At 44.5% G+C, this 27,748-nt stretch overlaps 1 protein-coding gene across 1 annotated transcript; it reads left to right on the top strand.

Annotated features, from left to right (window-relative positions):
* The first annotated feature begins 5,892 nt into the window (after nucleotides 1–5,892).
* Nucleotides 5,893–26,400, top strand: LOC135226468 (protein CLP1 homolog). Its single transcript, XM_064266071.1, has 8 exons — nucleotides 5,893–6,042; nucleotides 6,967–7,128; nucleotides 7,438–7,672; nucleotides 20,511–20,681; nucleotides 21,001–21,188; nucleotides 23,706–23,928; nucleotides 24,215–24,305; nucleotides 24,897–26,400. The coding sequence occupies exons 1-8, from the start codon at nucleotides 5,959–5,961 to the stop codon at nucleotides 25,006–25,008; spliced, it is 1,266 nt and encodes a 421-aa protein (XP_064122141.1). The 5' UTR covers nucleotides 5,893–5,958; the 3' UTR covers nucleotides 25,009–26,400.
* Nucleotides 26,401–27,748: the final 1,348 nt, after the last annotated feature.

Below are 27,748 nucleotides of genomic sequence, written 5' to 3'. Positions count from 1 at the left end.
GGCGCCAGAGTTCGCTCGGCGCCAGGACCGTGGCACGGAGCAGAAGCTGGTGAGAACCGCTTTTAGGTGACTCTCGCCAGGCCAGCGGCGCTCTCGCAGCGACCAGCATGGTAAACCCCTGGAGACGTGACTGTATGACCAGCCACGGGTTGAGGCTGGGAAGAGGTTCCCCCCTCCCGATCGTCGTTTGCCAGCCTCGGCTGGTACCAGCGGTATGACGCGCCGCGGAGGACACGCACCGGTCTCACCGCGACAGTGGTCTGCAGGTCTCCTGACCGCCACTCCCACAGGGACCGGGCGGATAGGGGGACCAGCAGCAGCTCCTCTGCACACGAGATCGGGGCCGCTGTTCTCGGTCCAGCCGTTTCCCTGGGAAACGGCTCGACTAGGCCTGCAAGTTGGCGATCGCCTGCAGCCCTCCAAGCCCGCTGGTTCTGCCAGCGAGCGAAAGAGGAGCATCATGTCTTCCTCTCCCATGCCTGCAACTTCCTCGGTTTGCACCAGGAAGAGCGAGGCACAGCGGGGTGATCGTGAGGGGCATGCCCCTCACGATCCCGTCACGACGCCGTAAGTACCAGGTACGATCTTCGGACCGACCAGGATGTACGCGCAAGTGGCAGGAGGAATCCGAGAGGGGTCTATCGCAGTTCCTCCTCCTTAAGGGGGAGGTTCTCGGAATGCTCTTGTTCAAGGGGCTTGACGGTCCTACTCTGCAAGATGCTATGACTTCTGAGATCCAGAGGAACTTTGTCGAGGTTATGGCGCTGATTCATCAGTGCAACGACCTCGGGGAAGGATCACTGCTCCCACCAGCAGAGGCCACGTCTCGGCTCGAGTCGTTTTGGGGCCCGAGAGGGAACCCAAACCGACGGTGGGTCTGCTGCGATCAGATCTTGCCGATTCTGTCTTGAACCAGAGTCTCTCGTCTACGGATAAGAAGGCTCTCTCAGATCTGGCCGGTCGAACAAGCTACTTCCACCTCCTCTACTGTGACAGCGGCGTTTCTACGTGTCTTCGGACACCGTATTTAAATACCCCTTAGGTCCTCCTGAGAGGTTTCGACCTCAATGAGGACTGGAATGAGTCGGAGGACGGTATCGGCTCTTTCCTGTCAGGTGTCGATCAGCCCCACCCAGACGGCGTTCACAGTGGCAGCAGACCCTTACCTACAGGGCGAGTTCGTAACCCTCCTTGGGAAAACGTTTTCTCCTGACGATACGTTTTCCCAGACTCTGAGTGGCGGCGATGGCTGTTCCTACTCTTCTCCAACTGCTAGTTCCACTGGGAAGGCGAGAGAGTATCCCAATTCCTCCCCCATTCCCATTCTTTTCTTTCTTACGGCTACGAGGGAATGGGAGGGATCCTACAGAGATTTCTCTGTAGGATCCACGTTGGGGACTGCGCTACCGGGGGGACCTTCGGGTCCTACCTGACGTAAGCCCCAGTCGTTGAGGAGGGATCCTGCCCCATCCTCGATTTCTACGGGAATCGAGAGGACCACCAGCAGATATCATTTGACGAATTTGGTGTGGGTTTCGCAGAGTGCTTAGAATTCTACGGAATTTCAAGCGCATTCAGTGTGTTCGAGTTTTTTACGATCTCCAAACACTTAGGCGAGACCACGGTCCAAAGTGAGCGAGACGAGAATCCCCGATAATTGTTACACGATAATCGGGAACCTCGCCTATGCTCGAATTCCTGGAATTTCTAGCATTGGGAAGAAGACTGCTGCTGAAAGAAGAGTATCTCACAGTAGGCGACCAACCTGGAATAGAGAAGAATGGACGGGAACATCCAGTTTGGCTTGAACTATCGTCTTCGTTATTCTGTTCACCATTGAAGCTTTCCTTCGCGGAAGACTTCTCCTTCACTCTCTTTGATAGAGATCGAAGGTGGTTGATCTCCAATCCTTATTTTGTTTTCTTGAAGGAAAAGAATTTAGGATGGAGATCGTTGTTCAGAATCCTACAAATATACTACGTATATTAACCTCGCGACATGATTCTGCTAAGTAGTTGAATTGTCCGAGGGGTAGGCGCATATCCTAGTTACTCTACGGATTGCGACTTAGACGAGGAGTATTCTAATTGAACTGCAACTCTAGGTTGCCTGCAACCTCCCAGGAGTTTCCAGTTTCAATTTTATATACTTATGGTTTTGTCACGACAACACCATTTCAGCTTTTGTATTTACCGAAATTCGTTTCGCCTAAATATAATTGCTTGAGCATATCTTTTTATGCTCGGTGGTTCTAGCCGAACGCATTCCTTCGTGGAAAGGATTACTTGGCAACTCAGGATGACGAGTCAGCGACAGCTACTGCGTATTGAATTGCCCGAGGCAATTCAGTACCAGCTGCCCCTCGAGATGCACGGGGTTGGTTAGGTGTTTTTCTCCCCTGCTTTGAATGAATACCAAACCGTATGTCTGCCCAACAATCACGGACTTAAGTCTCTGATTAACGGGGATTCTCGCATACATGAATGACCATCTACTGCTGTGACGCTCGAATTCATCGTCTTCAGTATTGCGAGAATTTACAACAGAGATATCTCTTCGACTTTCATCTTTCTGTTTACCGCACGGTAACAGAATTCTGTAATAGTCTCTTGCTGCATCGCACTGCGATAATGCGAATGATTTTTGCGGAATCTGAGTTTGTCCTCAAAATATCTCGTATTCGGAGGTGTGCAATTATTCATTGCTCACCCCGGATTAGCAGATGTATTGAAAGGCATCGCCTACTCCCACACCTGCCAGCTCTACTTCCAAACGTTCAGCCCATGAGAAGCAGTTCTTCAGGCGGCTCTCTCCTGTGTTTTCATTACTGAAGAACGCCCCGCTTTCATTGCAACTAAGACTTCTCATCGGACAGCAATGAAATAGCGGTTAGCGTTTTCAGTCATTTGTAAGCACAGGTTCTGAATCTTGAGAATCCTTCTCTCGATTCGTCTGTGAAGACGTAGGTTGCATTCAATATCTACCTTCGTCTTCAATGGCACATAGTGTTGTTTCTCCTTAGCTGAGATTCAACAACTATGAGAATGTTTTGCCTTCAGGGACCTCGGTCTCTAGAAGGCAATTGACTTTCGCCTGTTTGGCACATGCCTTAAGAGAATCATCACCTCGCCGTCCGGCATTGGTGACAAACAAATAATCAAACAAATACATTATTTGTTTGGTCTCTCGGCATAACCCTTTAAAGGCGAAGGTCACGTGACTTACTCGGATGCTTGGACAACTTGCCTCACTTCCGATACGGAATCAGTCAGTCAGCAGCTGTCAGAGCGCCCGAGTCAGTTACGAACTACGCTGTGGACTTAGTTCGGTTGTTACAGAGCAATCATTACTTCGTCTTAATAGCTTGTCACAGTACCCATACCATGGACACCCACCATGGAGTGTCGGTGTCCTATCCACCACCGAGAACTTCGCTGCATGGGGATAGGAGGATGCGAGACTCTTCGTGGCAAACGGACAGACCAGTATGGGTACTGGACATCACCGAAGTCGAGAAGAGGGGGATAGGTCATGCGACAATTCCCTTCTTTTCCTCTGAGGAAACTGCATGACTTTTCCTGCGAAGTCAAGCATCCAGGGGATGGGGATCCGTGACGCTCGATTTCGTACCGAACTTCGTAGCGAAGACTCAGAACCCTTTGGTCCCTGACGATTGGTTCGAGTCGTTCACAATCCCCTCCCTAATGGACTTCACCGCCTTCGATGCGAAGGAGATGCTGCTTTGTCCGCAAGAACTTCTCCGTGGCGCAGGTACTGAAGGCAGGGGTCTGGTCCAACCAGACCACATGCACCTCCTTCTACCTTCGGGATATTGCCCACAGGTCCTTGGATCTTTTTCCTTGGGACCCGTGGTGGCGGCTCAACACGTTGTGTAGCGAACCCAGACCCTCGCAGGCTGAACAGCATTGAGTCCTGGTGTGACCGTAAGAATGGATGAGTGAATGAGAGTGTGACTGGCTCCTCTTCCCATCTTTTTCTTCCCTTCTACTGGGGTGGGTTTTTTTTTTTAGAGAGGACTGGGTCGTCCACCCTGCTGGATAAGGACGAGATGCAGGTGAGCTACTCAACAGAGCACCCCATTCTTATCCCTTTCACTAGGGATAGGAGCGTATATCCACCACTTCCTCAACAAGGGGGAGGAAGTGGATGACAGCTTGAGACAAACCCATACTTATGTTGCCTCTTGCAAACAGGAACAAGTTCTTGCTTGCTGGTACGAAGAGATACGCTTGCCTCTCTCTTAGTACTCGGCCCAGAGGTCTGACCATTGGTCCTGCGGTGCACACCCCGATCAATCGGACAGAGGCTTGGATCCCTCCCTCGCTCTTACGACCAGGGAGGCATTCCAGGGATGGACGAACACCAGTCTGTTCATCAAAAGACTCAGATTCCTCCCACCAAGAAGTGAGTCTTCCTATTGTTAAAGGACCAATGGTTTGTATTATGTATCGGAACAAATGACAATTTGTCGAAAATTGCATTTTTCCTAACTACCAAACCCGAGGCCTCCTACAATAGTCCCTCCTCATGCCACCCCTCACTCTGCGTATTTTGCATGGGCCAAAAGCAAAAGTGATTTGTTTACCTGACAGTCGCGCGCCAGACAAGCAGTTAACTACCGTTCTCCCCTTGTTCGAAGATTACGACCGTTCCAGCTGCCGCTAGCTACTTCCTATTGTTAAAGGACCTCAGGTTTGTATAGTTAGGAAAATTGCAATTTTCGACAAATTGTCATATTGAGGATGGAGTACAGCATACAAAAACAATCCAGGTTCAGTAACCTAGCCTAGATTTCCATACGGGCTAGGGTACACTAGTTATAGGATGACAAAACTAATTGTAAACTATAAATATGTTAGTACTATACACAAAGTTCTGAGTAACCATGCTGTCTCATTGCTTGATTATCTTTGGTGATGAAGCCAGTATCATTTCCTGTCAAGAACCAGTTACGGAGCAAAATAAATAAAGTCGTATTAAGTAGGTAGTCTTGAAAATAAAAAAAAAAGGACACTATGGAACTAACACAGTTCATTAGTTAAACCATGACTGATATTAAGTTGAAGTGTAAGATTTATTCTGTTTTAGATTTATTTATGAGATTTCTCTTATTTCAGTACATTAGTTTAAATTTTTGTTGTAGTCGTATTTGGCACTAATCCAGAAATGGGCAATTCTTGTTTGTTCTTTATATTTCGGGTTTAAAGATTGAGGGTTCTATTAGAGAAGAGAAATTGTCAGTTAGTATTCCTTATGAATTATATTCCTGCCAAGAATCCGAGGGTTCTATTAGAGAAGAGAAATTGCCAGCTAGTATTCCATATGAACTATATTCCTGCCAAAAATCCATACACTGCAATTCATTCTTTCCAGTCACCTGTCCATTAGGTAATATAGAAGTTACTCATCTGTTGTGTCCAAATATGACAAGACTTGCTGGTTCAATAGATTATGTTTGATAAGGGAATAGTAATGATTTCTTTTACATATTTGAAAAAGTTTATGAAGTACATAGTATATTCCTAAATATTTTTTCCTAAATATTTTTTTAGCACATGTACTTTTAAAGATTGATGTGTGTAACTTTTGAAAGAAAGCATTGTTAAACTATACCACAGGCAGTCCCCGGTTATCAGTGGGGGTTCTGTTCCCGGGGTGTGCCGATAAGCAAAAACCACCATTAACCGAAACTGATTTATGGCGCACCATAAAGCACCCTTAAGGCACTGATAACTGGAACTCGGCCTGTTATGGTGCCATAAATCGCAGATTTTATGTCACTAGACAAGCCCCATAAAACCTGATCGCCAATAACCGGGGACTGCCTTTATATGTATTGATGACCTATTTTTAGTTGTTTATATGATTTTCAGCTATAATGGACTGTATGTTTTAATGTTGCAGGAAAATTATCACTAAACTGCACAAGTGACCATAATGCCTGAAAAAGAGTTCAAGTTGGATCCTGATTCTGAACTTCGTTTTGAAGTTGAAGGAGCAAAAGAAACAGTAGAACTAACAGTGAGTAGCTTAAGTTTTTAATACTCTTATGAGTGTAGCAGGTTTTTTTTTCATTCTGTGAAAAGTATAACGAAAGTATAACATCATTAATTCACAAGATCATCCTCTAACTTATGGGTCATGTGACTCATGTAGCAAACTTTTTTTGCAAAAGAATTTTTAAGTGTTGCACAGTTGTTTGTTACATCACAAAAAATTACAAATTACATAATCTTAAAACACACTGTTATATGCACTACTGGAAATACGGTGGTTGTTTGATTCATTGAAACATACTACAAATGTAATTAGATATCACAGAATATTTTAAACTCACATTTTTAAAGCATTTCTGCATGGTTTTGCAGCGAATAGATTATATTGTGCTATCCTTATATGAAAGAGAAAGGTTGAAGTTACTTGTGTGGTAATTGTGTTGATTAAAGAGGGTTAGAAATGAGGAATGTTGAAAAAATACAAAAATATTGGTAGAGTATATGAAAAGGCCATGGTGTGCTGAGGCTTTTTATATCAAATTGAGACCTTTCAGGTAATGTTCATAGAAAGGGGCTGTCAGTTTATTAGGTTGGTAAGGATTTATTGGATTTAAAGTAGAGTAAAAAAAGTGGATTTAAAGTACAGTAGGAGTAGTCTTTGAATGTGTAGGTTTAGAAGTTTTATCCATGGTTTTTCTTTGGCTCAGAAAGAAAAGGATGTTTATGTCAGTAATTGCTTTCTTATATCTCAAGAGTCACCCTCTTTTAGGGAAGAATGAGTATTGTTGAAGAGAGTTGCTGTGGTTCTTAGCCTTTTTACCCTCAGTTTATTGAATGAGAGCCAGTAATTTACATCTTTTAAACTCTATGAAAGGTAGCAGAAAAAAGAAAAAGTGGTTTTCACATTATTTTCAAATTTGACTAAACTAAAATTTCATCTTCCAACCAGCTTCTACAAGGCAAGGCTGAAGTGTTTGGTACAGAGTTAGCCCCAGACAAACCTTATGTTTTCCTCTCGGGTGCTAAAGTGGCAGTATATACATGGCATGGATGTGCATTAAAATTAAATGGTAACACAGAAGGCACTTACATTGCAAAGGAGACTCCCATGGTAAGTCCTTTATGTAACAGATACACTTAATCATTTCTTTGTCTTCTTTTTGAGTGATGTGTAGATACGTGGATATGATTAGTTTTCAAATTCCATTGTGACAAAATATAGCAATCATTTTTGCCATTCTATTAACAATTTGTTCAACATTACTGAAAACATTGGAAGTTTTGAAGCCTTTTAAACCTAGGAAAGAGTGGTTGAGGGTATATTTACGTAAACCAACTCATCCCCAAGACTGGATAGGGAACACTGGTATATGTCTCATGAAGCATTTAAAATCTGTAATAATGCCATATGTTTTTTCAGATAATGTACCTGAATACTCACGCTTGCTTAGAGAGATTGAGAAGGCAAGCTGATGAAGGACTAGCTAACGGAGAAGACACAAGAGGTCCAGTCACAATGATTGTGGGCCCAACAGATGTTGGCAAATCTACACTTTGCCGTATACTTCTCAACTATGCTGTTCGTATGGGGCGACGACCAATCTTTGTAGATTTAGACATTGGTCAGGGCTCCATTGCTATACCAGGAACACTAGGTGGATACAGTTTGTTCATTTATGAAAACTGATTGATAATGTGGTATGGAATATACAGTGGACCCCCCGGATTTGCGGGGGATGGGTGCCACACCCCCACCCACGAATAGCTAAAATCCACAAATACTTAAAACCCCTCTATGAATGCTTGGAACTGCATATTTGGTAGTTCAAGCACAGAATATTTTAATAGTTTTATCATAAAAAGTTCATTTACTCATGAAAATATGAAAATACAGTAATTAGTGAATTTTTCTCAGTGAAATATACCGTGAATAGGCAATTTTCAGCAAAAAGCGTGTATACATATTTGTGCCCTAGAGAAACCCGCAAATCCGTTGGGATTGCCCACTGTACTACAAATTTCCTTTGATAGCATTATTTTGATATCATTGTTGTAAAATATGTTATGATATTCTCTTCAAGTTATTCAGGAATACCTGTATAGAATTTTTCATGCATTCAGCAAGTAATCTTGATATTTTGTGTAGGATTAAGTATACTAATAGTATAGCAATTATTACATTAATTCATATGTTATGATTTTCTCTTCAAGTTATTCTAGAATGACTGTATAGATTTTTTCATGCATTCAGCTAGTACTGTAATCTTAATATTTTGTGCAAGATTAAGTTTACTATTAGTATAGCAATTACCACTATTACATTATCAAGTTACAGTAGACCACCCGTATTTGTTGGGGAGGGGTACCAGACCCCCCGCCAATAGCTAAAATTGCGAATACTTGAAACCCCTCAAAAAATGCACAGAACTGCCTATTTTGATAGTTAAAACACACACAAAAAACTATAAAAATGCTTATTCCTGAGTTTTTTAATAGCTTTATCACAAAAAGTCCATTTAGTAAGGGATTCAGAGGCGATGGAATGCTGTTTTTTGGCAATACCTATAGAGTAAAATGAAGTCGCTGATGCTGGAACGGAGAAAATCCCAGAAAAGGATTCTAAAACCACTCGGGACATAAACGTAATATGACGTCATGAGGCTCCGCCCCTCCACCAGATAGGCAGTGAATCACTATACAGTAGCAGGTGAATGGATATGCTTACACAGCCATAGTGCTATGCACGTCAGAGGCCAAGACTTAGTTTTTTTTCATAAACAACTTTTAAACACTTCACTAAAGCACTGAGTGTTTTAAACTTCGTCCTGATTTTCAGAAGTACTGTGCATCGCCCTATGTGTTTCATTAACTATTTTACTTAAGAAAATGGGGTTAAGCTTTTTTACTTAAGAAAATGGGGTTAAAGCTGCACTTACCCACCCAACCATTCACAAAAGTTGTGTATCATTGACGTCGGTATAGCATATCCTCCTCTTTACCTTATCAAATGGTAGTTTGACTTATGGTTAAATGTCATTTTACCTATCTTGGGCAATACAAAATTTTTTAAGCAAATTAACATATGATATATAACTTGTTTAAATAATTATGTTTTAATCTATAGGTAAGGGATGGCTCTGTGTCACAGACATGTCATAAAGCACCACTAGTTCAAAACATTCTGAGTTAGGCAAGAAGTTGGTCTTTATTCTAATAGTAAACAGCTTAATTAAGCACATCTATCAGTTCAGTGTACTACCATAAATTAGGACAATGTTAGAAACCCTAGTGTTTTAATAGCATGGAAATCCATACATCGTTTGAAAAGTGGTTTACAAAAAATGCTGTTACATGGCCTCTGGAGTGCATAGTAGACTTCAGGCAAATTCGAGAATGGCTAGTATGATATGGAAGACTCGTGGAAAGGCTGAGAAAACCCATGAATAGATAATTATTTCTATAGTGGGTAATAGTTACATGGCAACACTCATCTCTTGCTACAGCAAGTAGAAGGCAATAGTGTCGAAACCTGAGGTAAAAGAAACCGGATTGTCAGTTTGTATTCCCGCCCTGAATAGATGTAGTTCTAAGAAATTAGCTATATGTAGACTGGTTCACTTTGTGGATGAATTACATATATTGAATTATTTGTAAAGTAGAAACAATACGAATAACGAGAAAATGGAAGAATTCCAAGCTAACAACTTAGTCCCAACAGCTGCTCTGGAAGTTGCGATGAAGCCTCTACAAAATAATAATAATATAATTATTGAGAATCATAATGCAATCAAGGGGATGATGACAAATCCTGCTCATCATCACTGATATCACTGAAGTGTAGGATCAGTACTAATATCAATTAATAAATATGTCATCGGCAAATGGGCAGGGCCACAGTGAAGAGACATTTTCCCCATATGTAAACTTCACTGTGGGTGGAGCCTCATGATGTCATAGGTTAATGTCACTATTACGTTCAAAACCCTAACCTGCTAATTTGATGGCTCTGGCATAGGAAAAATTTTCCACGAATAATGGTTATATATGGTCCATAGAAAAATCTGAATAGGCGAGTCCGCAGATCACGGGAATCGACTGTATATGTAGTAAATGGGTGCTGAAAGGTTAGTCAGTTAGCATAGTTACTTCTTTAGGAGGGAGTCATCACCATTTTAACCAAGATGCTACTTAATATCTTTCACCGAGATGTGGTTTTGGGGTTGTCTAGAAAGCCAAGAAAAAGACGTAGATGAGAGTTGTGTGATGCTGTTAATTGAAAAATCAGTGTTAAAAAGTTACTGATAGTAAAAGGCAGAGATATGGGTATGTTAGACAAGTGTTCTTGGCAGAAGCAGCAGTTGCCCCCTTCCTTAGCTGTTTTGATTTACCTTGCCACTGAAGTTGGTGGTTCCACATAAAGTGTGATTGGATAGCCCATGGCAACTACCAGCCTCCAAAGATTTTGTTAGGGTTTCATGCCAGAGGCCTCAGTATCATGTTCATTTGTTTTAAAGCAGTACAACAGCATCAGTTAGATACAACTGATGTCCCTATAAAGTTTCAAACCTACAAACCTTGTAAAGCTTTGGTAAGGTATTAAATGCCAGAACTGTCACTCAGCAGTGTACAAGCCGGCTAATACAGTGGACTAGATTACTGTATCTTCGATATCATTGGGAATAGTTGTGTAACAATAGAGGACTTCAGTAAGGGTTAAGTAAACTGTCTTGAATTGTTAATATAGAATTTTTACTTTTTTCAGTAACTGAAATGTTATTTGTTCCGATACGAATACAAACCATTGATCCTTTACAATAGGAAGGTAACTAGCGGCAGCGGGAACGGTTGTAAGCTTCGAACAGGGGAGTTCGGTTGTTAACTGCTTGTCCGACAGTGCACGCACGCGCGACTGGGAGGTGAAGAACCACTTTGCTTTCGGCTGCCGACGGAGACAGACGTGTTGTTCACTCTGGTGATAGGTGGTTATGTCTTGCATTAGAAGACGAAAGATTGCAGGATGGGAGAAATAATATCCCGAGTCGTAGATTTCTTTATTCCAAGCAGCAAAAGGTAAATATGTACAGAGGCACTGCAGGGCGTGCAGCTCGCGCCAAGAGAAGCAAGAAGAAGTCATGCGCATGTGCAGGGTTCATGATACAGGGCGACACATGCGGATGCGTTCACAATAGGTGATTTTATTAAATGCATGGAAATGAATGGTACAGCAATTGCATAGTAAAATATACATGATTCCACACCTCCCCTTCCCCTTTTGCGTTCAAAGAGGTATTTTGAACGTACTAAACAAATTACATGTAGATAAGTGCATTATGTAGGCCTGTTCAATCTTTGGGACCTGCGAGGGGCTTTGGAGGGAATTGATGACTTTTCCATGTCTGGGCTAGGGACCACAGGGAGATCAGAGTTGGGAACTTGACTGGGGCTGGGGCAGTGGATATAGGAAGCGACGGTTCCGACGTAACACTCGACCACTTGGGAGACGGATCTCGTACTCGCGTGATCGTGCACCACCCATGACAATCCCAACTGTGTCCCATCGGTGGGATGTCGGGTCCTGGAGGCGGACTTGTTGGCCCACATTAAGCCTGGGCAGGGGGCGGGCGTGGGCGTCATAGTTGCGCTGCACCTGAGCAGCTCTGGCAGCGGCTCGGCGGTCGCAGTCATGGGCCTTTTCCTGCCAATCTTCTGTGAATGACTGAGGATGGGCAGGCACACATGTACGGAGAGGGTGACCATACAGTACCTGGGCAGGAGAGCGACCAGACTGGTTGGGTGTGTTTCTCAACTCAAGGAGACCACGATCGAAATCCTCGCAGTCAATGTTTCCTGTGGGGGCCGTTTTGAGGATCAAGTGCTTGACAGCCTTGACGGCGGCCTCAGCGTGTCCATTAGACTGTGGGTAATGTGGCGACGAGGTGATGTGATGTACACCCCAACATTCTGTGAAGTCGGCGAATTCTTTGCTGGTAAACTGAGGTCCTCCATCGGTGCGCAGGCGTAAGGGAACACCCACCTCTCTGAAGTAGCGGCAGAAGTGCCGTATGGTCGAGGAGGCAGTAGTGTCACCCTTGCAAGGGACAACCACAGGCCAGCCAGAGAGGCGGTCGGCGACTACAAGAAAGGACTTCCCAGCTACCTGGAAGAAGTCCGCCGATACCGACTCAAAGGGCCTGGATGGATGGTCGTCGTTGTGGAGAGGCTCCCGTTGTTGGCTGGGACGCAGGACTTGGCACGGCTCGCAGGCAGCGACGGTGTTGGCGATGTCCGAGTCTATCCCAGGCCAGAAGACGGTTTGTCGAGCCCGACGTTTGGTAGCCTCGACACCACGGTGACTATCATGGAGTCTGGCGAGTGTGTGGCGACGTAGAGCTGCAGGAACTAGTATTCTTGCCCCATAGAGCACGAGGTTGCCATCAGTAGAGAGGGCTTCTCGCAGCTTCCAGTACTGTGATAAGGATGCATGTAGGTCGTAGCGATTCGTGGGAAACCCAGAACTGATGCAGTCACGAAGGCGAACGTAGGTGGGGTCGGCCTGTGCTGCTATCGACATGTCCTGTAGGGTCCGGTCGGCGTCAATGGTTGGGGCATCCTCGTCCTGGGAAGCTGTTGTAGCGTTGATGACAGACCTGACATGTGCCGTTACCTCAGCGCAGCCAGTCATATCCTCAGAGGTGGGGTAGCTGACTGGTGCATGAGAAAGTGCATCTGGGATGCATAGAGACTTGCCGGCGCGCCACACTGCAGTAAATTGATATTGCGACATGCGCTCCTTCATTCGCTGGAGCCGTGGGTTTTCAACCATGTCCAGCGTGTAGCTGTTGATGATAGGCACCAATGGGCGATGGTCGGTTTGCAGGGTGAAGGTTGGCAGTCCTTTGAGGTATAGGCAGCACTTTGTGAGGGCCCAAGATACTGCAAGCATCTCCAGTTCAATCGTTGCATACCTTGTTTCGGCGTCTGCGAGAAAGCGGGATCCACACTGGACTACTCGGAGATGTCCAGATCCATGGTCCTGGAGGAGAGCGTAGCCTATCCCGTAGAGGCGAGATGCGTCGGTCTGGAGAATGGTTGGCAGGGTTGGGTCAAAAGACGCAAGAACAGGCGGGCTTGAAAGTGCTTGTTTCACACGTTTGAAGGCCTGGTCATGCTCAGGTGTCCAAAGAAAAGAGCGCTTGGGGCTCATGAGTGGTCGAAGGGGCTGTGCAGTCAGGGCAATATCTGGGGTAAACTCTGCCAACTGGTTTACTAATCCCATGAAGGAACGTAAGTCCGTCAGGTTGGATGGTGTAGGGAAGTCTTGCAGAGCAGCAACTCGTCCTGGGTCAGCAGCAATTCCTTCTTCGGAAAGGGTGAAGCCACAGAAATTCACTCTGGTCTCTGCCACTGTGAACTTTTCTTTGTTGAGAGTGATGCCATTTTTGCGGCAGCGGGTGAGCAGTTCGTGGATCCTGTGATAGTGTGTCAGTAGGTCATCGTCGAAGATGAGAATGTCATCAACAACCTTGACACACTTCTTCATGCCTTGGAGAGCTAGGTCGCCGCGGTAACAATAGGCATCACCAGTGGCAGCGAAACCCATAGGTCCCCGGCAATGCTGGAAGCGTCCATAAGGCGTAATGAAAGTGGTGAGGTGGCGGTCCTCTTCCGCTAGCTCCATCTGCCAGTAGCCATGTAGAGCGTCCGCGGTGGTGAAGAACTTGGCGGTGGAGTCGACAGCACGGACAGCAGCTAAGGGCGTGGGCGAAGGGTGGGCTGGACGGGAGACTTGTGCATTCAGCTTCGTGAGATCCACTGTGATTCGAACTCCCTTGGCCTTAGGAACGACGACTAGAGGGTGGCACCTTTCCGATGGCTCATCTCCACAAGGCTTAATGATTCCCTGTTGTACCATGGAGTCTAGTTCACTCTTGACAGGCTCGCGGAAAGCATAGGGTATCTGCCTTGGGGTGTGGATGGCGAAAGGGACCGCGTCTTCCTTAAGGTGGATTTTCATGGGAGGGCCGGCCATCGGCCTCAGTGGAGCTGCCTTAAGGTCTTCCTTTGACACGAGTACGTCCTGAAAGGTTTGTAAGAAATACTCTCGGGCCTCAGCAGGGGTCGTGTCAGCATGCAGGGGTAGCTCCTTGCATCGATTAACGTGGGTGACCTGTAGGATGGGCCGCGGAAAGTCTGGCGGGATGATGGCCAACTCCTTGCAAAGTGCATAGGACAGGAGTGGCATCTGAACGCGTTCGTGGACTTGAATCGTGGCGAGGCAGGACCGTTTGGCCAAGGACAAGGTGGCCTTAAGGGTTCCTAAAGTAGGTGTCATCTTTGACCCATCTGCCGTGAGTGTCACTGATGTTGCAGGAGGCTGTAGCTCAGTCCTGGGAATGCGAAGGAGTTCCAAGTGCTGGGGGCCCATCACTGATACATCAGCTCCTGTGTCAGGCAGCATCATTAACTTCGATGTCTCACCCCTGTAGGTGAGGGCGATGGATATAGGTGATGGTGAGGAGTCAGTTGATGAAGAAGGAGTCTCGACCTTCCGACAGCTAGAGGGCTTGCTAGAAGGGGGCGTGGCATTGGGCGGGCCGCCCTGCTTGGCGTTCATCTGCTGAAGGCAGTACTTGTCATAGTGGCCCACTCGGCCGCAGTGTCTGCATGTGGCCTTGTTGGCGGGGCACTTTGGCGTCCTGCGCCAGTGTCCTTTGCAGCCACAGTTTACACATACACTGTCGTTGGCTGGGCACTTTCCTGTTGAGCTGTGCTTCCTTGTGCAGGAAGGGCATAAAGTGTCCTTGTTAGGGGTTGGTAGCGAGGTAGAACCCCTGTTGCCATGTCCTTTGATTTTTTTATACGTGGAGACGGGGCACAATTTAGAAGGAGGGGCACGTATGGCGGTAGTGGCTGTCCGTGTGGCCTCATAGGAGCGACATTCGTTAACCATGGACGCCAATGAAGCTGCAGCGTCCAGGGCAATGAGTTTCTGAGTGAGCTCCTCGTCCCTGACTCCCATGATAATGATCATCTTCAGCTGAGTCTCCTCACACACAGTAGAATGGCCAGGACAGACGTCGATTTCCTCTGCTACATGCTTCAGTCGGACGTAGAAGTCGCTGAAGCTTTCCCCTTCCCTCTGCTTGCAGGAGAGCAGGTCCCTGCGTCATAGAGCTTCATTTCGCAGGTTCTTGATGTGTTCCTGGAGAATATTCAAGACCTCGTCAACACTCCTATCCGTGTCTGGTGGTACGTTGAGCGTGTGCTCGAGTATTCTTTGGGTCTCCAGGCTGAGGCACATACGAAGCTGTATCATCTGTTTCCTGGTAGGTAATGTCCCTAAGTCCACCATCACACTGTAGTCATCCCAGCGTCTACGCCATTCCCTGAACACTTGGTATGTGGCATCAGGACGTAAGGGCGGCGGGGTCTGGGCGATGGCTTTCTGTGGGGGTGGTGGCTGGGTGGACGATGGCACTGAGGATTGTGTGGGAAGTTGTTGCGAGTCCGCTGGTGTTGCTTGCTGCTGGGCTGAATTGACGCTAAGTAGCTGCAACAATGCGGTGAAACGTTGAGCTTCCTCCTCTCTTCTTAAGTTGTCCTCTTGGCGGCGTAGATCCTCTTCGTGACGACGTTGTTCCTCTTCATAACGACGTTGTTCTTCCTCTCTCCGACGTGCAGCCAACTCGACCTGTCGAGATTCCTCCAGGTACTTGATGAGGAGCCTTAACTCCGTATTTGGAGCTGTGGGAGGCGGTATACTCAGGTGCGGTGAGAGCAAAGGTGGGGTTTCCAGCGATGCAAAACCTGGAAGGGTTCGACGGTCTGTTGGTGAGACTGGGTGTGAAGGCAACTGGCGGTCCTCAGGGTCCTGGTCGTGTTGCATATCCCCAGGCTCGTCTTGATGTGAAGCAGAAGCCATTATGAACAGTTTTCTGCAATGTCAACTGCAGTTTAAAGGAAGAGAAGAACGATGAGGAAGACTTTCTACAGTTTTTATTAAAAAGTTACTGTAAATAATTCTTCATCTGTGCGGCGAATCCTGGCAGGCGGTGAAGAGTGGGCTGGGTGGGCGGTCGGGTGGGGAGTGGGGAGCGACCACTCGACCGTTGAAAAAAAGAGTCGACTGTCGGCAGTGTATGGCAAATGATGAGAGTGGGTGGATGTGCCTCGGGCTCTGTAGCTGGATATGGAAATAAGGGTACCTGTAGAGCTGGGGCAAGGCACAAGAAAAATAAAACCCACTAAAATCAATGCACTGGCACTGCACAAACACTGCATGAACATATCATAAACACCGCACTAGCACTGTAAAATCCAAAGGCGGCCGAGGGGTAATGGCGGCTGGGTTTGAATGCTGATTCCGGTGTTCCTTGAAAATGCTGAATGGTTTCGTCACTGCGCCATGGTGATAGGTGGTTATGTCTTGCATTAGAAGACGAAAGATTGCAGGATGGGAGAAATAATATCCCGAGTCGTAGATTTCTTTATTCCAAGCAGCAAAAGGTAAATATGTACAGAGGCACTGCAGGGCGTGCAGCTCGCGCCAAGAGAAGCAAGAAGTCATGCGCATGTGCAGGGTTCATGATACAGGGCGACACATGCGGATGCATTCACAATAGGTGATTTTATTAAATGCATGGAAATGAATGGTACAGCAATTGCATAGTAAAATATACATTATTCCACACACTCTCTGCCCGCTATCGTCGTATGCTTTGTATCTTCTTTAAACTTGGTTTGGTTTGTATGTGTATGGTAAAATACTGTAATTACGTGTGCTTTGTATTTTATTATAATTTATTTTGGATCCCCGTGAGCTGGTGACGTCCCCACGCCCCCCATCAGCCGCAGAGTTTGCCCTGGTGTGGAGGGCCGTAAGTGTGGGGCCTTCCGCTCTTTTCAAGAAGTGGATCCTCATGAATTTTGTGCTCGGTACCGAGGGCGCGATGCTCTCGGGCCGAGCCCTGTGATTTGTGTAATTCTTGCTCGGAGGAGCAGTGGGTGCTTTGAAGGTAGGAGGAAGCGACGTAAGCCTACCAGGAAGTCCTCGGAGGGTTCTCCGGCGACGCCCTTGGTCACAGACACGAGTTTCTCGTTCCTTCTCTTCGCCCGATCCGTTGAGCATAGAGGAGGGCCCCAGATACCCCGACATCCAATTGTACTCGGGGTCTTCCGTTCGTTCGGACGGGACTTGCCGCGCCCCCCCGTGCGAGGGGGAACCCCTCCTACTAACCTGACTTTTGCCTCCTCAGGTGCTTCTGCTGCGGGCGACGACCTCGGCCAGGAATGGTTCTCGCTACGTCTCCAGGGCACACAGAGCGTTCAGGGGCTGCTGCATCATCTGGCGGGTGCTGCTCCAGTCACCCATGGACCGGTGACCACCACCACCACCACCGTCTCGACCCCGGGGTATGCCGCCCCTCCTCACCTGGTCTATCCTCAGCATGAGGCTTTGGTGACTCCTTCAGCTGCTGTGCAGGCTCCGATTGCTGTCTTTCCGAGGATGGGCGTGCCGCCTCCACCCGGGTTCGTCGCTCTCGCCCCAGCCCCCGACTTTCGGTGCCCTAAGAGTTTGCCCCTGGATTTGCCACTGGTACCCAGGATGTTGCTGGCTGCTGCCCCGTCTCCTGCCGTACCTGCCACTCCTGCCGTACCTGCCGTGCCTGGACCAGCCCCTGCCGATGTCGTTCCTGCCCGTGGTGTTGCTACCACAGTCGCCGGTCCTTCCGGACAGGTGCAGGCGGGCCTTGTTGCTTCGGCAATAGCCCCGGCTCCATCCTGAGGGAGCAGACGAAGAAGAAAAGGAAGGTGTCGTCGTTGCCTGCTGCCACCTCTTCCCCTTCAACTTCCAAGGCTTCCAAGCCGAGGAAGAAGAGGCCAGCAGCAGCTCCTCTGACGCACGGGAACGTAGCTGCTGTTCTCGGTCCAGCCGCTCTCCCCAGGAGAGCCGCGCGACCAGGCCTGCAGCTCAATCGCCACCGTGGGTTGGCAATCGCCTGCAGCCCCCCAAGCACACCGGTTCTGCTGGTGAGCGAAGGGGGAGTGTCAGGTCTTCCTCTCCGGTTCCTTCAACTTCCTCGGGTTACACCGTCTGATGGGACACTCGGTGGTGTTGATGTGCGACAACACCACAGTAGTGGCATACGTCAACAACAGGGGGGGGGCCTAGTGTCCCTCCCGTTGCAGCAGTTGACGTTGCAGGTGCACGAGTGGGCCGTGGCTCACTCGGTAGAGCTGTCAGCCCGCTACATTCCAGGCAGAGGAATGTAGTAGCAGACAAGCTCAGCCGTCGGGATCAGGTGATAGGGACCGAATGGTCCCTACACCCAGATGTGGCGGAAAGGCTCTTCAACCTATGGGGGCGTCCAGTCGTGGATCTGCTCGCCTCCCGGCACAACAGAAAACTTCAGGTTTTCTACTCGGCTGTGCCAGACCCATGGGCAGCTGCAGAGGACGCTCTTCAGCACCCGTGGGACAACCTCTTCGTTTATGCCTTTCCCCCGTTCTGTCTGATTCGCAAGGCGATCAACCGAGTGTTGACCACCCCAGAAGACCGAGAGGGATTCCCCCATGGTGTTGCAGACGGGGTGTATCTCCTCTCAGAGCCACTCTTCAGCAGGTAGTGGATTTCCTCGTTTCTTCGCCGAGAGAAGCTCCTCTCCGTCCCCACAGTCAAGGATACAGAGCCGCCCTGCCCCTAGTCTTGAAACTGAGGGGAGGGGATACCTCGAACTCGTTCGAGATCTCCCTGCTATGAGGAGCTTTGAGAGGTCTTGCCCACCCAGGGAACTCAGGCCCCAGGGGTGGGACATGACTCTTGTCCTTAGGAGTTTGAATCGAAGTCCCTTCAAGCCACTCCGAGAGTCGTCAGACAGGGATCTGACCCTCAAGACCCTCTTCTTGCTGGCCCTGGCATCGGCGAAGAGAGTAGGGGAACTGCATGGGCTTTCCTTCGACGTCAAGCATCCATGGGATAGGGATCTGTGACGCTCAATTTTGTACCGAACTTCGTAGCGAAGACTCAGAATCCTTCGGTCCCTGCCGACCGGTTCGAGTCTTTCACAATCCCATCCCTAATGGACTTCACCGCCTTCGATGCGATGAGAAGCCTGCTTTGTCCTGTGAGGGCGCTACAACGCTATCTGAAGAGAACTCGGCACCTCAGGACTGAGTGTCGACGCCTCTTCGTTAGCACCGGGATGACCAAGAAAGAAGCATACAGGAACACACTTTCTTTTTGGCTGCGTGAGGTGATCAGGAGGGCGTACGAAGCTGATGGTAGCGACGACATCCGTACCCTTCGTCCGAGAGCCCACGAAGTCAGAGGTATTGGTCATTCCCTTGCGTTCCGCAAGAACTTCTCCGTGGCGCAGGTACTGAAGGCAGGGGTCTGGTCCAACCAGACCACCTTCACCTACTTCTACCTTCGGGATATAGCCCACAGGTCCTTGGACACTTTTTTTCTTAGGACCCGTGGCGGATGCTCAACACGTGTAGCTTACCCAGCACCCGAGCGGACAGAACAGCATCGCATCCTTGTGTGACTGCATGAAGGGATGGGTGAATGAGAATGTGACTGGCCTTCTCTTCCCCATCTTTTTCTCTCCCTCTACCTGTGGGCAGAGGGACGCAGTGGTCACTACGCTGGACAGGAGGCGATGCAGGTAAGCTACTCGACCGAGCCCCATCCTATCCCTTTCATTAGGGATAGGAGCGATTATCCACCACTTCCCCCAACAAGGGGGCAGAAGTGGAAGCCAACAAGAGACAATCCATGACTTCATATTGCCTCTTGCAATAGGAACAAGTTCTTGCTTGCTAGTTTTAAGAGGTACGCTTGCCTCCCTCTTATTACTTGGGTCCAGAGGTCTGACCACTGATCTTGCGGTACATACCCTGATCTTTGGGCAGAGGCTAGGTTCCCTCCCTCTGCTCTTACGACCAGGGAGGGAATCCAAGGTGGGGCGAACACCAGTCTGTTCTTAAGACTCAGATTCCTCCCACCAAGAAGTGAGTCTTCCTATTGTAAAGGACCGTTGGTTTGTATTTGTATCGGAACAAATAACAATTTGTCGAAAATTGTATTTTTCCTTACTACAAACCTGAGGTCCTTTACACAGTCCCACTTCATGCCACCCCTCACTCTGCGTTTTCCTGGGCCTAAAGCAAAGTGGTTCTTCACCTCCCAGTCGCGTGTGCGCGGACTGTCGGACAAGCAGTTGACTACCAAACTTCCTTGTTCGAAGCTTACGACCGTTCCAGCTGCCGCTAGTTACCTTCCTATTGTAAAAGGACCAATGGTTTGTATAGTTAGGAAGAATACAATTTTCGACATTGTTATTTTAAAGAATAATATTGAGGCATAAGGCTATGAGAATGATTTTACAGACACAAGTACTTTGTTGCAGATATGCTGTACTGTATTATATATCAAGCATATTTTAGCATGCCTTTTAGTCTTGAAACTAAATTATTTTTTTTATTTTACAGGAGCATTGTTAATTGAAAGAGCAGCATCCGTTGGGGAAGGTTTTTCTCAGGAGGCTCCATTAGTTTTCAATTTTGGACATTTATATCCTGATGCAAATATGACGCTTTACAATATCTTGGTGTCACGGTTAGCTTCCATAGTACAAGATAAAATGGTTATTAATAAAAAAGGTAAAATCATTTTACTTTTATTGTTAAGTATTGATGAGATGTTTCCATTTTTAGAATTTAAAAAAAAATGGTAATTTCAGTGATATCTTCATATTTCTTGAACAGTCCTTTGGGCCCCAGTTGCATTGCTTGCCTTTTAGTGTCCATTTGTTGAGTTCAGTTTCCTCTTACTTAGATGTCAAAATTCTTTAACTTTACCTTCCCATAATTTCACAAGTCATGTGAAAATAAAAGGTCATTCTTAATTTTGAATACTAAAGTCCTGTATATGCTGAGTAATCAGTATCTTATTTTGTTTCTTATTTTCTGTGTTTTACAGTTGCAGCTTCTGGTGTGGTCATCAACACTTGTGGTTTTGTTAAAGGCCCTGGTTATAAAAGTTTAACTCACGTTGCTCAAGCTTTTGAAGCGGATGTCATAATTGTCCTTGACCAGGAGAGACTCTACAATGAGCTCGTCCGAGACATTCCATTTATAAAAATTGTCTTTTTGCCAAAGAGTGGTGGTGTAAGTGTTCAATTTTTTCTTATGCTGTAGATTGTTATTGGTACTTGGCTCCTAATATTAACTGGTACGTATACTGTAGCATCTCTCTTCTCTCTCTCTCTCTCTCTCTCTCTATCTCTTCTTCTCTCTCTCTCTCTCTATCTCTCTCGTCTCATCTCTCTCTGTCTCTCTCTCCTCTGCTCTCTCTCGCTCTCATCTCTCTCTCTCTCTCTCTCCCTCTCTCTCCTCTTCTCATCTCTCTCTCTCTTCTCGTCTCTCTCTCCTCTTCTCCTCTCTCTTTCTTTTTTTTTTTTTTTTTTTCTCCAAAATTTTCTTGACAGTTTTGACCTCTGATTACAACACATTTCATTTCAACCTTATGAAAAACTGTAATCTTGAGAGGTGGTTTGAGAAAATTATCATATCCCAGCATGAGCATGATAGAAAGCATCTGATCTTGCTTAAAGTAAAAGAAATGTCAGTAAAATAATCACATGAATCAATCAAATTAAAATAAAGCTACAAAAAAAATATAAAAATAAAAACAGTAAGAGAAAATGGGAGGAAATGTAACCAGGGTACATAGCAGGCAAAAGTAGTATGTCAGTGTGTGTAGACTAGAATTTTAGGCTTCATATTGGGTTAGGTGTTATTCTTCATTCACCTAACCTGCTTGGATAGTATGTAATCTAAGTTTAATTAATAAAATAAATTAATTAAAAAAATAGGAGTATGTACAGTCAATGATCAAGTTAATTTTTTAAGAGCCAGAATTATATTATTGTGTTGATTATTTTCAGAATCTAAAATTTCTATGTTGATTTGGTTGTATTCATATTGCTCAGTATGTACATCTGGTCTAAGGTTTTAAGTTTCCAGTGGTAAGTGGTTGAATGACCAAAAATTATTCTTTGGTCTTTGTTACACTTAGTGATTTTATCATAGACTACAAGTATATTTTACTTGAATATTTCATTTTGTTACACTCACATGTCCTGCTTCAGCTTTACATTGGCCACCATATATCCCTATGAGAATCAAGTGTTTCATTCATTGGTCTCCTTAAACTACCTCATAATAAATCAAACTCCCCAGATCTGATTGTTTGGTATAGACAAGTTTAGGGGAATAGTATATTGGCTGCAACTATGACCTGATTTCCAGTTGACCCAGCTATTCACTATACGTATTATTAGTTATAATAAGGTTGGTTATCTTGGCATTCCACAAGTAGCGATGAACCTTTTACCCCCTTACCCAAGTATAATTATATTGTTTGCTCAAGTCATAGGTCCTGGATGTGTGTAACAATGTCGTTTAAGCATTTAACCAGGTTAATTTTTTTTTTCCTTAAATGTAGCATCTCTTCTCAAGTGTGGAACGATAGTCTGAACAGATTGTTTTAGATTGAATCTTATGAAAGTAGGACATCTGATTGCCATAGTTTTTCCTTGGGGTTTCCTCTCCAAATATAGTATTCCTACTTGTTCAATGTTCACTTTTGTTTACCATACAGTGTTCATGGAAATATACTTCATTTAACTCTGGACTCATGGAAGTATACTTCATTTAATATTATCTAGACTCCACCTCTGTCTCCCTCTATTTTCAGTAAGCAAATGAAGTTTAGCACTTTGTATGAAAACCAGTTTGGCATAGCTCCCTCTCTAATAGTAGATATTGTTGTCTGCTAAGTGTAGATGACAGTGAAAATGTGTGCCTTAGGGCAGAGTGTTTAGTAATGGTAAAACAACAAACTTAAGTCAGCATGCATAAGGTATGGTTTAAGTAAGACTATAATACTTTAGGTGTAATTTATTCAGTAAGAGTTTGTTCTTGGCTGTAGTAGCCAAATCTTAATTATTCTGATTAAGAAAGCTATCTACCAGCATGGATCATAGCTTTCTTGGATTATTATCATTATAAAGTTTTGTAGTACAACCACCGAGTCACCCTTCTTAATTTTAATTTTTTTTTTTTTCTTTTTCTTTTTGTGATGAAAATAAGGCCAAGATGAAGGAGCTAGTTAGATAGGTAGCTAATGAAAAACCAAAAGGAATAAAGAACATTGCAGTAGGGTTTTGAAGAAATGGTGTAAAGTAGCCTGAGTTTTGTCAAAGTACTACATTACACAAAGCACACTAACGATGGTGCCTTCTACAATCTCGTTTCTTTAAGCTAGAATTGTGGAGTCACTTGAGTTTTGCTTGTAGACTCTAACATGGCAAAATTTAGTTAGGTAAAGTTTGAGAAGTTTGGGACATAGCTCTGTAACCCATCAAGGGTAGCACAAGGAATGGGGAGTCAGATGTGTGTTTTGAGATGACACCTTGAATGCTCATGAATGTGCTTTAAATTGAGTTTCCATTTCTATGATAAGCTTTTATATTTATACATAATATTAATATGTACTATATTGAAGTTGCAGTTGGTTCTGCTATATAAATTTGTATACAATTACTTGTGAATGTGCTAACTTCCTATTTGATAACTTTAAATCTATTTTTAATATCTTGAAATGGTTCTCTCTCATTGTAGGTAGTGGAAAGAACCGGGGCAATGAGAGCTGCAGCACGAGATGATCGTATAAGAGAGTATTATTATGGTCTTCATACAAAGTACCATCCACATAGCTTTGATGTCAGTTTAAGCACAGTCCAAATATACAAAATTGGGGCACCGTCTTTACCTGATTCATGCATGCCTGCCGACATGAAGGTTAATGACGACCACATGACCAGACTTGTTCGGGTAGAGCCAAGTAAGTTATTAAGTTGCTGGATATCTGCAGTGTTATGTTCACATTTTCTCAACAGAGATTCCTCTTACTCTTGATTTCAGTCTGCTAATTTGATTCCTTTGAGAGGGAATGTTTGCCAGATTTATAGCATATTTCTCTAAATTATTATTATATAATTGAGAGTTTTTATTTTGAAATAATTTGGGAAAGTGTTATGTAGTCCAAAGTTTCACTGCCAGCTATGATGATGAACAAGTGGGCACTTATCAGAACAAAGTATTGATAATTGGATTATTCATATTTGCAGGTCCAAAACTTAAACATCATATGTTAGCTGTGAGCTTAGCTACTCAACCAGAGGACTTACTTACTTCAAATGTTGCTGGATTCATTTGTGTGTAAGTATCATTTTATTGTAACCATGAGATAATCTTAAATTGTGTTTAGAAGAAAGTTGTAACCTTGTATGTAGAGTAGAATCTTGGTATGTAGAGTAGAATCTTTAACTCAATCTTAATTACTGTGTTAACTTTCAGCTTCGTTGCTGGTTTTTCTGAACGATTGAAGTTCGTTTCCTTCAAGGCATATGCCCCTCTTTCATCAGGACTGAAGTTCATTATAGGTTTAATTAACACTTGGTTTCCTTCAAGGCATATGCCCCTCTGTTATCAAGACTTGAACTGTCTGGATTTCCTCTCAAATATTTGACTAAAATACTTCTGATTTATAATACTGTAATATCACTTTTATTTGGATTTTCCTCTCATTTGACTAAAATACTACTGTATTGTCTAGTGGTAGTAAGAGAAAATGCCTATCTCTGGTAGTCAAAACATACTTGTTAAAATGAGTGGTTGAAACTTGCTTAGCCTGAGTTGGTAAAATGCTTTTGATTTATTGTCTACAAGTTTCTATACAAATACTCAAAACTTGTCGTATCTCAAACAAAACTTGTTGTATCTCAAAACTTAAAACTTTTTGTTTTTCAGGCTGGACTTTGATGAAGAAAACAAATTGATGAAGATTTTATCACCGCAGCCAAAACCTCTGCCTAGAACGCTACTACTACTCACTGAAGTTCAGTTTATGGACTCTAATTGAGACATTATGTACTTTATTGCAGTCCTCTTGTATGTTTTATACCATGGATTTGGTAAAGTGTATATATGAAGGTGAAACAAAATACCATAAAAGTAAGAACACTGCAATTCTGGAAAATACAGTAAAAAGTACCCTCACATTTCAAGCTGTGTATGAAAGACACAGCAATGATTAAAAACTTGTCAAGAAAATGTGTGAAATAACAAGGGGGGGGAGGGGTGACCTTCCCCTCCAGGAAGGTCGAGTCTGCTCCCACTTGTACTATTTTTTTCTGGAGCTGATTCTTTGAAGATGACAGTGTTGAGTCTTCTCAGGCCTACCAACGCTTTCCTGCCTAGTGTCTCACCGTTTGTCCTCCTTCACTCCAGTTTTGTCCGCCATGAGTTTCCAAGTCCACTGTCTCAGTCACACAATCTCATCTCAATACAGCTAGAGCATCTGACTCTTTAGCCACCTCTCGGCTATCAACGACACCTCCAGTTCACCATTCCATGATGTCAGCTGTCTCGATGCCATCAACTATGACGTCCGCTCCTTCCAACTCCCTTATCCAACTATTTGGGAGAGTCAAAGGTATCTCCATGAAGTGCAGTCAATCAAAGGAGATTTGTCGTATAAATCCCTTCATCATCTTCCTCTTCAGCTCTGTCCGTTCCCGTCGGGCGGAGGAAAGAGACACTTCATAGCTCCTTTGCATAAGAAGATTCGTGCGCCTACCTTTAAATCTCGCTCTTCTCCTGTAGCTGACCTTCATTCTGTTCAAGTTACCTCTTGAGAAACTATCTTCCGTCAAGGCACACTGTTCCTTTTATGGTTTCCAACGCTGCTCAACCAGCTGATAGCGTCAAGACTGTCAACTCTGAGTTCCATCTCCCCTCAGAAGGCTTTCTGTTTCTTCTGTTCCTTAAGTCTGCAGGAAGGATGACAAGGCCCCAATCAAGAAATCTAAAACTCTGGATCCCTCTCCCCTGAGGTCTACTTCCTCTCATGTACTGTACGTCCCACATTCTGAAAGTCCTACAAGATTCTGCAACTTTACTCTCATCTTCTCTTCATCCATCATTCCTGATCACGTTCAGGGTTATATTGTTACACAGACAGGCCCGTGATCAAGCAACATGTTACAAGAGTCTCTCCCACGTACTATGACTCACGCCCGCGTTGGCACAGCCGTGAGTGAACTACACACAGCATACTGAAAAAAAAAAGATAATTTATTTTGTTACAGCAAATATTAAGAATGAATTTTGTATTGTACCTGAAATGTATTTTTCTTCTTATACTTGATGCTTGACCACTGAAATGATTGCAATTTCCATTGTTCACTATAAAGAGGTAAGTTACCTTAACTTTTAATATTTAAATTAGCAATAAAATAATGACCATGTTGCAGTGTTGTTTTATTCCAGAAATCCATTGTAAGTGGAGAGAGAAGAATGCTAGTACATGAATTTATCTGTTACCTTCACTACGCAAGACTAGAGTGGCTTCTGGGTCAATTTTGCATTAGGTGATTACAGTGGACAACATCATATATCATCTGTCACCTTGGCCATTAGCATTTAGTCAGTGGATTTTCCCTCTCTGCAATATCATAGCATTCACAAGAAGGAACATAAAAAATCAACATAAATCTGAAAGACAAACTAAAATTAGAAGAGAGAACATCACAAATCAACAAATCTGAAAGAGAAACTAAATTCAACATAAATCTGAAAGAAATTAAAAGTAAAAACCTTTATTTTATGGGATCCTTCAGTTTTATGCAATAATAATGTTCTAATTTAAATTACCTGGTATTTTTATGGTATCCTTAGTTTTATCCAATAATAATTTTGTATAAATTAAACAGCAATGTTATTGCTTTTAAATATTTCTACAATTTATGACCATGCTGTAACTGTTGAGCACACAAGTCTTTATGTCACAAGCAGTTGAATTAGTTACAATGATCACTACACACAGCAAGCTGTAGCTTTACTTTTCTCAGCAAACAAAGCATTGAGTTGTACAATTGCAATCTAACATTGTTAAAATTAAACCAAATTTCAACTTTTTACACAATTTTGTTACAAAATATAGTACAGCATGAAAAATAAAATTTGCCGATTTACCCACAAACATACATTTAGCTGTGATTTCACAAAACTACTGACATACTTGAAAATGGAAATCAAAATGTATAGAAAAAACCTTGGTCATTATTGTTAATCACATTATGTAAAATATGTCACTGTCACTACCACATTATGTAAAAGACAAACATGTTTAAGGAATCTCAGTCTACATTCATCATTATACCCTCTTGCAGAAAAAATGACAAATTTTCTAATACAATTTGTATTTTTCATAGCTACAAACCTGAGGTTTTAACAATAGGATAATTTCTAGTGCCTAGCTGGATCTGGTAAAAAAAAAACATGAAAGCAAGGAATCTTGTGATATCTGGCAACGCATGCGTAGATCAGGCGAAGGATGGTCGAAGATCATTCGCCTATGATTAGGCTCAGGATGTCTTAACACAGAGGGGCAGCTAGAGGCGGGAAGTATAATGTTAAGACCTCAGGTTTGTAGCTATGAAAAATACAAATTGTCTTAGAAAATTTGTCATTTGTTCATAAGCAAACAAACCATCATTCTTAATAATAGGATAGACCCATACATGGAGGGAGGTAGAAGACATCCAATACCAGCTGGGGGCCTACCCACCAGTCCAGCTCTCAAAAGGAATGGTTTTTGG

The sequence above is a fragment of the Macrobrachium nipponense genome, chromosome 14 (assembly GCF_015104395.2).
Source record: "Macrobrachium nipponense isolate FS-2020 chromosome 14, ASM1510439v2, whole genome shotgun sequence".
NCBI lineage: Eukaryota > Metazoa > Arthropoda > Malacostraca > Decapoda > Palaemonidae > Macrobrachium > Macrobrachium nipponense.
This window is presented reverse-complemented; position numbering and strand designations above follow the sequence as displayed.